The sequence below is a fragment of the Scatophagus argus genome, chromosome 22 (assembly GCF_020382885.2).
Source record: "Scatophagus argus isolate fScaArg1 chromosome 22, fScaArg1.pri, whole genome shotgun sequence".
NCBI classification, from domain to species: domain Eukaryota; kingdom Metazoa; phylum Chordata; class Actinopteri; family Scatophagidae; genus Scatophagus; species Scatophagus argus.
Genome location: NC_058514.1, coordinates 13,837,758 through 13,850,683, shown reverse-complemented (window position 1 = coordinate 13,850,683; position 12,926 = coordinate 13,837,758). Strand labels below are relative to the sequence as shown.

The 12,926-nt window shown below is 41.4% G+C and overlaps 1 protein-coding gene across 1 annotated transcript; it reads left to right on the top strand.

Annotated features, from left to right (window-relative positions):
- Positions 1–308: 308 nt before the first annotated feature.
- slc38a2 (solute carrier family 38 member 2) lies at positions 309–11,343 on the top strand. Its single transcript, XM_046379083.1, has 16 exons — positions 309–654; positions 1,812–1,937; positions 2,064–2,145; positions 2,237–2,352; positions 4,069–4,142; positions 4,248–4,340; positions 4,695–4,770; positions 6,051–6,133; positions 6,351–6,409; positions 6,706–6,873; positions 6,983–7,062; positions 7,185–7,285; positions 8,591–8,715; positions 8,822–8,966; positions 9,057–9,154; positions 9,377–11,343. The coding sequence occupies exons 2-16, from the start codon at positions 1,813–1,815 to the stop codon at positions 9,491–9,493; spliced, it is 1,542 nt and encodes a 513-aa protein (XP_046235039.1). The 5' UTR covers positions 309–654; position 1,812; the 3' UTR covers positions 9,494–11,343.
- Positions 11,344–12,926: the final 1,583 nt, after the last annotated feature.

Genomic DNA, 12,926 nt, shown 5'->3' with positions numbered 1-12,926 from the left:
AATGTTGATTTTTAGTCCCATTTATTTCCTTGTTCTCGTGTGGTATTTTTATAGTATTTGTATAGTACTCCCCAATAACGCTGATAGTAAAAGTATACTGGAGGATTCCTGTGGTTTTCCAGGGGACACTCTCTAGGTCATTGCTCTGTTTGTATACAAAAGCCTACATCACTGCTGTGCGTAAAAAGTCTCCACCTCCTTTGTCCAAGAGAGCCACTCCTCATCCTGCCCCCTCTCTTTCCCTCACTCCTCCTTGTCTCTGTGGCGCTTAGCTGATGCAATGTCATCTTTATAAAAGGGTGAGTCCTCGCCCCTCCTCCAGCAGAACAGGGTTTTCTGTCCGAGCTCAGCGCATCATCTCTGGGAATTTGGTATAATTAGAAGTAAATCTTTTCATTTTTACGCGTCGGTCGGTTTATTTTTAGGTCTCTTTCTCCTGTTACTTGAACTGTGAACTGAGCTAGTGTTTTAAAACGGATCCTGCCCCGTAAATACAGGCCTATTCATTCATTTTTTTAAAAACAATTACATTTGTTCATATTCAGCCTAAATACACTCAAGGAGTCACTCGTTTTTTTTGTCAAGAAAACGTCCGGACATCTTTCGTCTTTTCACTGAGAGGATTTTACAGACACCCTGTCACATCTTCACAAGGTAAGGAAGCCGGCATCTATACACAACGACTGTCTCTTAGAAAACTGGCGGATGTGGGCGGCAGTCAGTGACAGAAATCTAAGCTTAGAGGTGACAAAATATTGCATTTGATCTGATTTTTTGTTTGTATAGAATTATCACATTATCATTCTGTGGTTTGTATTTTGAATCTCATGTAATTGAAAGCAGATGCGTTACCAGCTGTTTAAGCTAAACACCCACTTTTACTGAATATTTCCTGCCATATTCGATGTGTGGTTCTTTTCCACAAGAGCCAAAAATGTTTCGTTTCTGAAAGGCCGGATGCGAAATTTCTTACCAGGTCAGCTCTGGTCCTTATAAATAAATAAATAATGCAGAAGCAGCGTGATGCTGCAGTGCTGGGTTCGTGGCTGGACGGCACAGGGTTAACACTGCCATACATATAATTAAAAAGAAGCCGAGTGAAAGGGGAGAAATGTAAACCTACCACTCTGTGTAATTTGAAAAGGCCCTAATCATAAACCGGTTGTGACTCAGAGCGCAAAGCCCTGCGCCAAATAGGGAGCCATGCCCATAAAGAGTCAACACGTGCCATTGTTTCCACTGAAGCCGGGAACGGGGATAATGTCATTAACTGCGCCTTTTCGGCACAGAGTGGATCTACATGTGCGCACAACTCAGACAAGAAACCAATATGGCACGATATTAGAACGTTATAATGTCCACATGAGGTGGACATGATGTTACCTCGCTGTGCTTTACAAATCCGTTCGGTGTGAGGGAAAAGATGATGACATACCCTGCTTTCATTACACCTATCAAATGATTTAGGAGGGAAATGTTCGCAAAGTCAGTGGCGCGTACTGCGGCTTTTTTTGCCATTCATAGATGTGGGGAAGTCGGCTTGACGGCTGATGTCGGTCTGGTATTTTTCCACTGCCGGTGCGTCACCCTCTCCCCCCTCCCCTCTTCCTCTTCCTCACTCACACACTCACAGAAGTCACATGATCTGAGAGGGGGAGATCTGCGGCTCGCGCATACCCACTATAATATTGATTATTCTAACGGGCGCATGAACGCGCACAGCTAGAAGTAAAAAAAAAAAACCGTGACGCAGGTAGCAGGAATGCGTAAAAGCGAACAATAGAAAATAAATGTCCATTTTTCCTGCTCAGTATGAAACAGCACGCTGCCAAAACTGAGATGAGCCGTTTCAACATCTCTCCTGAGGAAGACAGCTGCAGCTCCAACAGCAATGAGTACCCTTACCCGGACTGCCCAAAGAAGCTCCCACTGGGCAGGTGAGGCTGGCTGATGTCTGATCAAGCAAAACAGTCGGAAAAAAAAGAAACTTTACAGGAAATAGCATCTGTGCATCCTACACACTTACACTTTCATCTGATTTCTTGTTTTATTTTCTTTAAAAGTCAATACACTGACAACGATGCAGAGAGTCAAAACTTCCTCCCTGAAAACAACATTGGCAAGAAGAAGTATGAGACTGAATATGTGAGTTTCTCCTTCTTTGACACTTTTACCTTCACTGATAACTCCAAAACTCCATTTTTTCCTAACTTCCTAACCTTTCATTTTTCCACAGCACCAAGGCAATGCTTCCTTTGGCATGTCTGTTTTCAACCTGGGCAACGCCATCATGGGCAGTGGAATCCTGGGTCTGTCCTACGCTATGGCCAACACTGGCATCGCCCTATTTGTGTAAGTTTTTCTTCTCTTGGCATTTTAAGTGCAGGCCTGTAGAGATACAAAAACAAAAAGCTATCATACTGTACTATTATTAAGGCAAAAAGAACTGCAAATCACTGTGAGGTATCTAAAAATAGAAGATCTTCAAGTAACACTAAAGTCATATAAGAATATGGGATGGTGAGGATCTAAGAAAAAGACAATCACCACATTTCAGCAGGTACTCCTACAAAACCACCTGAGGTAAACAGAGGCAGGGGCGGGTTTCTCTCTTGTGTCAGGATTGCTGATTTCAAAGTTTACGAAACCTCATCGCTAACGCTGAAGCACTCGCTATCATGTTTGCTGTAGATACTGTGTTCATTTGCAGTGGGAGAAAAAGAAAAGTCCTCTTCAGGGCAAATCATGATTTTTTTAGTTCTTCCTATGGGTTATACAGTGCAGCTTATGTAATCTGTTTTTACACCATTGTCCAATTTCCTGTGTAAAAAAAAAAAAAAAAAATTCTTTAAGTCACACATATAGAAGTATTGTGTAAAGAGGCCAAACTTTTACTACCGCAAAGGCATTACCTCTCAGCACTGACCCCCAGTCAGTTTTCTGTCTCTGAGACACATGCTGAAGCACTCAGGAAAAAGAAACCAGCTGATGAAAGACCAGTAAAGTGTATTTTCTTTGCATTTTTTGCGTTATTTTTGCATTTTTTTGGTAACAGTATCAGAATATGAATATCTATGCCCGTAGTAGGCTACAAGACTTTGGGTGTCACCAAATGGCAGTCGCTTCAGTTTACAATTGCAGGGAGTGGCAGGAGAAGCAGCTTAGCTGAACTAATCCCACTCAATTGGGCCAGAGTTACGTAAACGGAGAGCTAACGTAGGCTCGCGGGGGATCATGAATGGAGCACAGCGTGGTTACTGTCAGCCAACAGCTGGCCAATCACAGCCTTGCAGGACGCTAGAGATTACAAAGGCCTAAGAGCTGCATAGCTTGTCTGTCTGTATTTTGAAACACTGTCTGATGCTCTTCTCGTAAGCAATTACAGCTAGAAAAAGCTAGCTAACCTCTTGCAGTACAAACTGACTGCCCATAAAAGGTCAACAAAACCATGAATTATATATCTGTATATATATATATGGTCTAGAGCTTGAGGGCCACGTGCCAGGTCTTTATAGCATAGGTCTCAAATGTCCTGGAGATTAATTTTCACCTGGACTATTAATAACCAGGCACACAGTGCACACTGAGCTCTACAGCATCCTGAGGGTGCCAAGATGATCCTGTACAGGGATACCTCTTGTCCTTTGCAACCCACTCGTGACTCAAACAACCTGCAGACTGTGCTGCCTTCAAGGTTTTTCCTGAGCAGGACAACAAAATGTGAGAAAATGCAGGATTTCGCATATAACACACAAACCTTTTTGAGAATCTTCCAAAAGGCTGCAGCCATTACAAAGGTGAATTAGTGGAAGACATCTTACTGACCTTGCTAAATGTCAATACGTTTGTTTACCACAGTCAGGAAAATACATTTATCATTGAACTGCTCTTTACAGTCCCATGTTCAATAGAAGTGTTCAGTCTAGAGATTATAACACACGTGATTACAGTGCAGCACTTCAGCACTGATCAGGACAAGTTTGTCATCAGTTCTGCTGTTCTTCACTGTAATTTACATTTTGGTTGTGTGTGAACGTTCAGCTAAAGATCCATCTTGTCTGTTTACAGGATTCTCCTCGCGGCCGTCGCCATCTTCTCCTTGTATTCTGTCCACTTGCTGCTGAAGACGGCCAATGAAGGAGGTAAGTCTTTCAGATAGTCACACATCCACACTCCTCAGTTGCTTCTTGAAGTTGAACTTTTTTGAATCCTAAATCTTCTTTTTCTCTTGTATTTCCTCTTCTAAGGTGCACTGGTATACGAGCAGCTGGGTTACAAAGCTTTCGGGATGCCAGGGAAACTCGCTGCTTCCTGCTCCATCACCATGCAGAACATTGGAGGTGAGAAGCTGGCATTTTAATAGTAGAGAAAACTTTTTTTATATAAATTTTATGTAACTATAATTGAACTACTACCACCATGTGCTTATTCCACAAGCTAAAACAATGTTCCACTGTTTCAACTGAATGGTAGAGAAAAAAAGGAAAGAAAGGAAAACAGAAAACTTGGCTGATGGGAATCAGTGTGTGTTCATGGAATGTAGAGTAGCTTCCAGTGAAAACATGAGTCATTCTACAAACATGTTTTAAACTCCCTCCTCCATCAGCCCCTCACCAAATATTACTCATCCATAAAGGATTATGGATATTATTTTACAGGAAAATATACTAACTGCAGTTTTTTTATCTTTAAAGCCATGTCAAGCTACCTCTACATCGTCAAATACGAGCTGCCCATTGTCATCCAAGCCTTTGTGGGAAACAGCAATGGGTGAGTGACCAAATATTTTATTAGCTTATTCAGATCTGACCATCAGACTATTTGGAGCCATAACTATTAACCAAATATCAATGGAGATTTGTTTACACATTGACGAAGCTGCGTCACAACAAGATATTGTGAATGAGGTGTAAAAGACAGCGAGGCACTCAACCTGAAGTGGCACATCAAGCAAAATGGCCGCCAGTTGTTTTTCAAGTACGGAGTGTCAGAGAAGGAAAAGTCGTGTCTTTGTCCTTCTGATGATGGAGTGGGGGTGTTTTAAAGGGACGGGCAGTGCTCAGTGTCTCTGAGCGGCCCCTCAAAGAGCCCTTTTAGAAGACGCAGCCAGTGCCGCATCGAGACAAGAGCTCGGGATGAGCTCACTGCGACCTCGCTTCGAGTTTAAAAAATTGATGTGATTTCACTCCTCAGTGCGGCTTTGTTGAATCTATTTGCCTGAGCGATGCAGTCATCCCGAGCAGGCCAGCGTGTGTGTGTCAGCTGACATGCAGATGTCGGCAAAGCTTCCGACTTCACAAGACGTGTCAGAGCAGCAGCTTGATCAGATCTGAAGCTGCAGATAACTTGAAGATGTGAGAAGAGAATGCTGGCACGGGGACAAAAGTGGATGTGATGTTTTCAGGGCAAAGTAGTCAGTTTTCATGCCTGTTAATCCTTCAACCTGATAGAAGATGACTGTGTGTGTTCACCGTATATACATACAGTATGTAAGCAGAACTAAGCCTGGAACAAAGACAAAATGCACATCTAAAACAATTCATACTATCGTTATATTATTGTTACTATGCAGGATAAAAATACTTAAAAGCTATGAAGTTGTTCCGACATTAAAACTGGACGGGCAAACATGGGAAAATAGTTATTAATATATTTATGAATCATATCCATTACATGGCACTGCTTGCATACGCTGCAAACTGGCATAGCTGTTCTGAACTTTATAGTAACATCAAATCTAAACGCTCTGATGTACCCTGACTTTCAGTCACAAATCACTGAATCCCACATTTCCTATCAATGATGACATCATCAGGGTTATTTTTTCAGATATTAGAGAGCCCCTCCAGAGCCACAGACTACAATACACAGCTGTTTTCACAGAGTGAGCTGTACTTTTATCGACAAATAAACCGAAATTGTAAAAGATATGAGATTCATGTTACACAGAGACACAAATCCTCTGTCACATGATGTTGAGGTTTGCTGTTTAATTAATTAATGATTCAAGTGGTATCACTAACATGGTGTTCTGCCCTGCTGTGTTTCAGAGAATGGTACACTAATGGGGACTACCTGGTGCTGCTGGTGACAGTTGTCATTATCCTGCCCCTGTCGCTGCTCAAGAACTTGGGTAAGCGATGTGTGTGTGTGTGTGTGTGTTGTACAATCAGATGCATTTCTATATGGGGATGGTTCAGGGTCAGTGATGCATTTGCACATGTGCAACACCTAATAAATTCTTCAGAAAAGTGTTCAGAGTGCAGTCATAAAAGAAGCTCTCTTTTAAAAAACCAAACAAACAAGAAACAGTGGCTCATGTTTGTGTTTTGCTACCCCCCCCACCTCAGGTTACCTTGGTTACACAAGTGGTCTGTCCCTACTCTGCATGGTGTTCTTTCTGATTGTGGTGAGTAAAACCCACCCATTTCCACATTCTTCACAGACAAACACACTAGTATTTCCTACACACCCTCTTTGGCACATGAGCCTGCCTGCTGTGCCAGAGAGGTCTGAGTCAGAACAAATTTCAGTTTTTCCATGGAATCTGTGGCCTCCCTCCTTCCCACAAAGTAGAAGACTGAGATTTATTTATTGGGAAATACAATAAGCTAGAGTCATAAAACACTGGAAGATAATAAAATCTTCTCATGAATGGCTAAACAGTGTGTTTGCTAATGCAGCCTGAAATCTGTTGCTCTCTAGGTGATCATCAAGAAGTTCCAGATCCCCTGCCCCCTGACTGAGGACATCAACGCTTTGAACGAAACTGTTACCAAGTTGCTGAACACCACCTTGCCCCCACCCCATACTAACGCCGTGGACTACAGCGAGGACGCTTGTACGCCGAAATACTTTGTCTTCAACTCCCAGGTAAAGCTCTTTGAGATGCAAAACACCTGGTGAATTTAAAATCGAACTGAAACAAAAATCGTTTGGAATATTCGGGATGTAATTTTAAATTTGTTGTTTCGTTTTCAAGACAGTCTATGCCGTTCCCATCCTGACTTTCGCCTTCGTGTGCCACCCTGCCATCCTGCCCATGTATGAGGAGCTCAAAGAGTGAGTGTTGTTCGTGTTTTCATTTCATTGTGTTAAACCAAACTTCAAACTACAGCTTTAAAGTTCACGTCACTGTGTTCTGATGTCTAAATAAACCGTGCCCTTTTTTCTCACCCAAACAGCCGTTCCCGCAAAAGGATGCAGGGCGTTGCTAATGTATCCTTCCTGGCCATGTTCCTCATGTACCTGCTGGCCGCCCTCTTCGGCTATCTGACCTTCAACGGTGAGTATCTTTGTTGGGGAAAAACCAATTGCATGTAACATCCAGATATAAATAAAATAACCTGAATGTATGGGGCATGAATGTGTTATGAAGGTGAAAAGTTCTGGCATGATCCTGTAATGTAACTGAAATTTAACAAAAAATAAGTAAATTAGATAATTCGTTTTATTCCCTCATTTTAACCTAGTTTCATACTTATTCTTTAATTTTGAAGGAAACCATGAATTCAGTTCAAAAATGTATTAAAATTCCTTAGGAATGAAAAATCAGCAAGACTCGCAGTGGTGTGGGTTTACCAGCAGTCACTGTCCCTAACTGCTAAATGTCAGAGCAGTTCAATCATCCAAAGCTATGGAAAGAAGAGTCAGAGTCCAAAATAAATAACTTGTAACCTTCCAGGAACCAAACAGGCCTGTTCCAGGGCCTATTATGCAAGACTGTGAAAGAACACACCTGATGCAGCTGGCCAGTGTACTACCACGTTTGTGTTCCTGTTTGTCAAAGAAGGAACATATTAGTTAACACGTATAAATGTTCCCAGAACATCAAACTAATTATACAAGAGCAAATACTTCCTGAACTGCCATGAAAGGGCAAAACCGGGTTTGAGGTGGTGCGTAGTTTGAAACAGGGCGAGAGGATATTGTGAAATCTCAGTGACATCTGTTCTAGCCTGCTTGGTTTGCTGTTGTTGCTACACACAGTACAGTCTGTGCTCTCGGTGAAATATATTGGAACAGAGATATTAAAATGGTGGGAACAAAAGTAATACAAGGACTTCAGATGATGTGGCATTCGCAGAAATCATAGGTGTACTACAGAGCAAAAAGTTTGGTTTGCTGTTATCAAACATTTACTGGAGTAAACACCCAAAAATATTAAATTTTACACTTTAGCAAAACCTTTCTTTTCAAGAACAGTATTTTACTGTTTCAGGTGTTCTCCTAAATATGACAAGACCTAAGCCTACAGCTGTGCTAGCATGTTATTGAAAGTGTGCTAGATGCTTTTTCAGCATTTCATTGAGTTAACATGCACATGATACAATGCTACCAGTTTAGCAGATATGTTTACCATGGTTAACATCTTAATTAGGCTTGTTAGCATGCTAACGTTTGCTAATTGGAACAAAACAAAAATGTACAACTAAGGCAAAAGAAAAGGTAAAAATGTACCTATTGTGCCTTATGTGCTTCTTTGCCCCGAGTAAGAATTTCATATTTTCCATGTTAAATAAGTTTCATGTTGCGTCTGTTAGCTGAATGTGCTTCAGGTCTAAAGGGTCTCTGCTGTTTTTTTATACAGTGCGAGTGGAGCCCGAGCTGCTGCACACCTACTCCAAGACCCACAAAGCAGATGTGGTCCTGCTGATCGTCCGTCTGGCTGTGCTGACCGCCGTCACCCTCACCGTCCCTGTGGTGCTTTTCCCCGTAAGTGTCAGAGCGATAGAGAGAGGGCTAACCTTATCCTTTTAACATCCCAACAATTCAGTTGTTTCATGTAGAATAACCTCTCTTTGTTTCTGTCTTTGTGTAGATTCGTACCTCTGTCAACCACCTCCTGTGCGCTTCGAAGGACTTCAGCTGGTTCCGCCACACTGTTATCACTGTGGCCCTGCTGGCTGGCACCAACGCTCTGGTCATCTTTGTCCCCACCATCAGAGACATTTTTGGCTTCATCGGTAAGTGTCTGTGTGTCAACAGGCATGACAATGACGTAAAAAGCATTAAATACAAAATGTGACTCATGTCAAATTTCTTCACTCACATAGGTGCTTCTGCTGCTGCCATGCTTATCTTCATCCTGCCCTCAGCTTTCTACATCAAACTGGTCAAGAAGGAGTCCATGAAGTCTGTGCAAAAGATCGGGGTAAGGAGTTGGTCCTTTCAACTACAGACATAAGTTAAAGAAACATACAAATTGAAATAATTTCAATTTCATGTCAAAGTGAAGCAATACTTGAACATTTCCTTTCTTGCTCAGAATTAGAGTAATGCAATATTTGTCTTTTAAAGAGACAAGAGAATGATATTCATTTTCTCATCTTACTGTGAGCATGTCAGCTAAATGTGAAATCATCCTCCTCTCCAGGCCACCGCCTTCCTGCTGTGTGGCTTCATAGTCATGATTGGCAGCATGAGTCTCATCATCCTGGACTGGGTCCGCAACGCCTCAACCAGCCCGGACGCACACGGCGACGGACACTAAAGGTGCGCCACTCGTGGTGCGGCCAGCCATGGAGAGAGGAGGCTATCAGCATTGGAGCGCTATGACCGCGCAACCAACGAAGATCAAAACCTAATGTAAAAGAAGAAACACACAACAACTCACTTGATGCTCGGCTTTGACTTTCTGAGCGACAAACCATGCCATTCCAAGAGAATGTATCGGAACTTTGTACAGTATGCTGTTATAGGCCACAAAGATGGTATTTTACTTGCGTTTTCTCTTCTTACCGTAACTTTTTTTTTCATTGTTGCTTTTGCTTGTTTTCCTTTTTAATGTTTTTTGTAGTTATGGTACAGCTGGAAACAAATATTTAAAGGTGCCTCAAATAAGAGATGACATAGTCTTAGAATTCAAAATGCAGCTTACACTCAGGTACGGCGTTAGGTATGAGCGAGTGCAGCTGCAGCCTCAGAGCTCAGCAACAACACACCCTGCTGAGCAAAGGACGTGAATCTCCCGAAGGCTGACAAGAGGCAACACACTTCAAAGTTTATCCTCCTCGAGGACGCGCTTAAGTTCCTTCCTACTGTTATTTTTTTCTTTCCCTTTTTTACTTTGCCAAAAATGTATTTGTAAAGCATCTTTGTATATTGAAAAGCACTTAACTGTTCAGCACACTTATGGAGAAAAAAAAACCAAACGTCAATTTTCGCAGGCGAGTCCTACTACACCGCCTATTTAGTATTCGTGCAAAGGTTTGCGACCTTGCTCACAGTGTCAGCTTTCCATGTAAAACACAGTATGAGTCAACAGAACCTGCCTTTTTCAAACCCAACACTGGGAGCTGCTCAGTATCTCCGAAGAGGACTCGTTCACAACTGTATTTAGTCTTTATAACCTGCTGAAGATCTTGAGCGTGTTAGCGCGTGCAGCGACGTCACTACTGCTATTAGACCTGGAGGCCTCCGAGCCTCCAGTTCCACTTCCCCATGCAGCAGAAAGGGGGAAATCTTTTTCTTTATGGGAGAATACCTTGAATTTGACCACATGCAGTGGTTGTAATATACCTGTTAAACTTGCAAAAACAAAAACAAAGTCAGAAGTCAGGTGTGCTCCTACACATACAACCAAACAACAACAAAAAAGCTAGGGAGAACATCTGTCATGGTATTTTGAGTATTTTGAGTTTTTATGTACGGTTGCACAGTTTTTTGTTTTCAGTATGTTTCACAATGGAGAACTTGATAGCTTGACATGGGGACTTGCATCCCATCGAGTCGTGAACCTGTCGCCTGACAGTGTACTGTGCTTCCAACACTAACTTAAAACATCACCATACTGTTATTGTCCAACATCTATTTATGGAAGACCATGAAATCAATGTAATTTAAACTATTTTACTATATTTATATAATATTGTATGTATATATATGTATATATCTATTGAGTTCACTGTATATACACCTTGTTTTGTTTGACTTTTTTTTTTTTATTATTACAATAACGCATTAGAGTTGTAAAACAAAAAAACATCCAAGCTGGTGAATTTGTGACATTGAGCAGGTTCCAATACACTGGAGCTTGAGCTGTTCATCTCTGTTAAGACTGAATTATCCTACTGTGTTGATTTTGTGAAAACTGTTATATGTGGAACCCACTGATACAGCAGCAGTCTTTTTTTTTTTTTTTTCCGCCCCTGAACCCGAACCTGGATCAGCAAAATGTTCCTTACGCACATCTTGGTTGGAGAGTACGTCAGCCTCAGCTTACGTCAGTTTCTCGACCTCAGGAGCAAAGAGGGCTTTGCTCGCCAGTGTTACACTCTTGTTTCAATGAAACACTATGTATATCTTGTAAATGATGTGCTATTAAAATCAAAGATAATCTAATAACATGGACTGTTGGTGGTTTTTGTGTCCTGTCTGATTGTGTGAATGTTGTTTATGAGAACAAAGTGTTAAAAATGATCTGGATGTCTCAGTGGGTTTTTACCGGATCAGTTATTGTGCAGTAACTTTGAAATGTCTGATCAGATGGTTTTTACAGTTACAGTGTAGTCCACCTCAACATGGCCACCAGGGGGACTTAAAAATATTGCAATAAGTGTGAGAAATATTGTTTATAAAAGGAAAAAAATTTCAGTTACTTCTTAGAAAAAGTGACAAATTTGTTCTTTTTCTTCACATTCTGCATTGATCTAGTTTACAGTATCAGCCTTAAAACACACAATTTTAAACCTTTAAAAGGAATTTGTGAATGCTGTATTTAACTTTTACATTCATGTTGTATTCTATTACTTAAAGATACAAAGGCAAATTCACACTGCATAGAGCTAAATGCTTCAGAACACCTGTAATCTGTAATTTCCCTCTTCGCTTTTCCTTTTTCAAAGAATATTAACAAATATGCTCTAAAGAGTGCATGAAACAAATATGTATGCACCTAATTTGTGCCTAGGGCTATAATTATTGTCCAAAGACATCACGACACGGAATTCCATCAGCATGACTGCAGTGCTGAACAGAAGATAAGAAATTTCTTCTGGGACTGATATCACTGTATCACTGTTTTTGTTGACAACGCTGCCCCCTAGTGGTCAACAGAGGCCAGTCCACACCTTTATAATCTACCACAGACCAAATATTTATAATAATGTTCATCGCTAGGGTTGTCAATCCGATAAAAGACTGATTTCAATAAATACCCTTCAATATGTGAAGATATGAAAGGCATTTTTTTTTTTAAAAAAAAAAAAAAAAAGGTCGATTATGTGGACAGCTCAGAATTTCTTGATGACATGGATCAGCCACAATATTAACACCACTGACAGGGGAAGTGAAGAACGTTAATCATCTATTTACGGTACAATGTTCTACGGGGAAACCTTGGGTTCTGGCCATCAGGTGTTTGTTTTTGTCCTATTAGATCTCCTTCCGGGGACTGCGCGAGAAAGTGCAAATAATGGTTGAATAATATCCCACGCACACTCGTGTTATATTCATCTGCTCAGGACAAATTACACGTTTGTCGCGAGCCTCTTTCACATTCGGACTTGTCGTAGGAGGAGACTCACAGGTGTGGCTAATAACGGTAACGACGGTTCTGCTGTCAAGTGTTCGGTTAGGCGGGGTGGCGTGGCAGCGAGTCAACATCCCTGAAGGAGCTCACTGGACTTAATCGTGTTATTATACGCGACATGTCCGAATGCCTTCAGTGAGAAAGATATGTTCTTATTAATACAGTGTGATCACCCGCCTGAGGCCCAATCAGCCAGATGGGCAACACCTGTGTGTGATTCACACGTATGAACGCCTCTTATTAACATGTTTACGTCGCTGACGATTCTCGCTTTACAACAGTTTCAGCTCATTGTTTTTATGTCCGGCACATAAACTTACCGTTGTGCTCCACTCTCATACTGTCGTTTTGGATGCACAACGGCAGCTATTTTCAACAAAATTAAGAGCTAAAG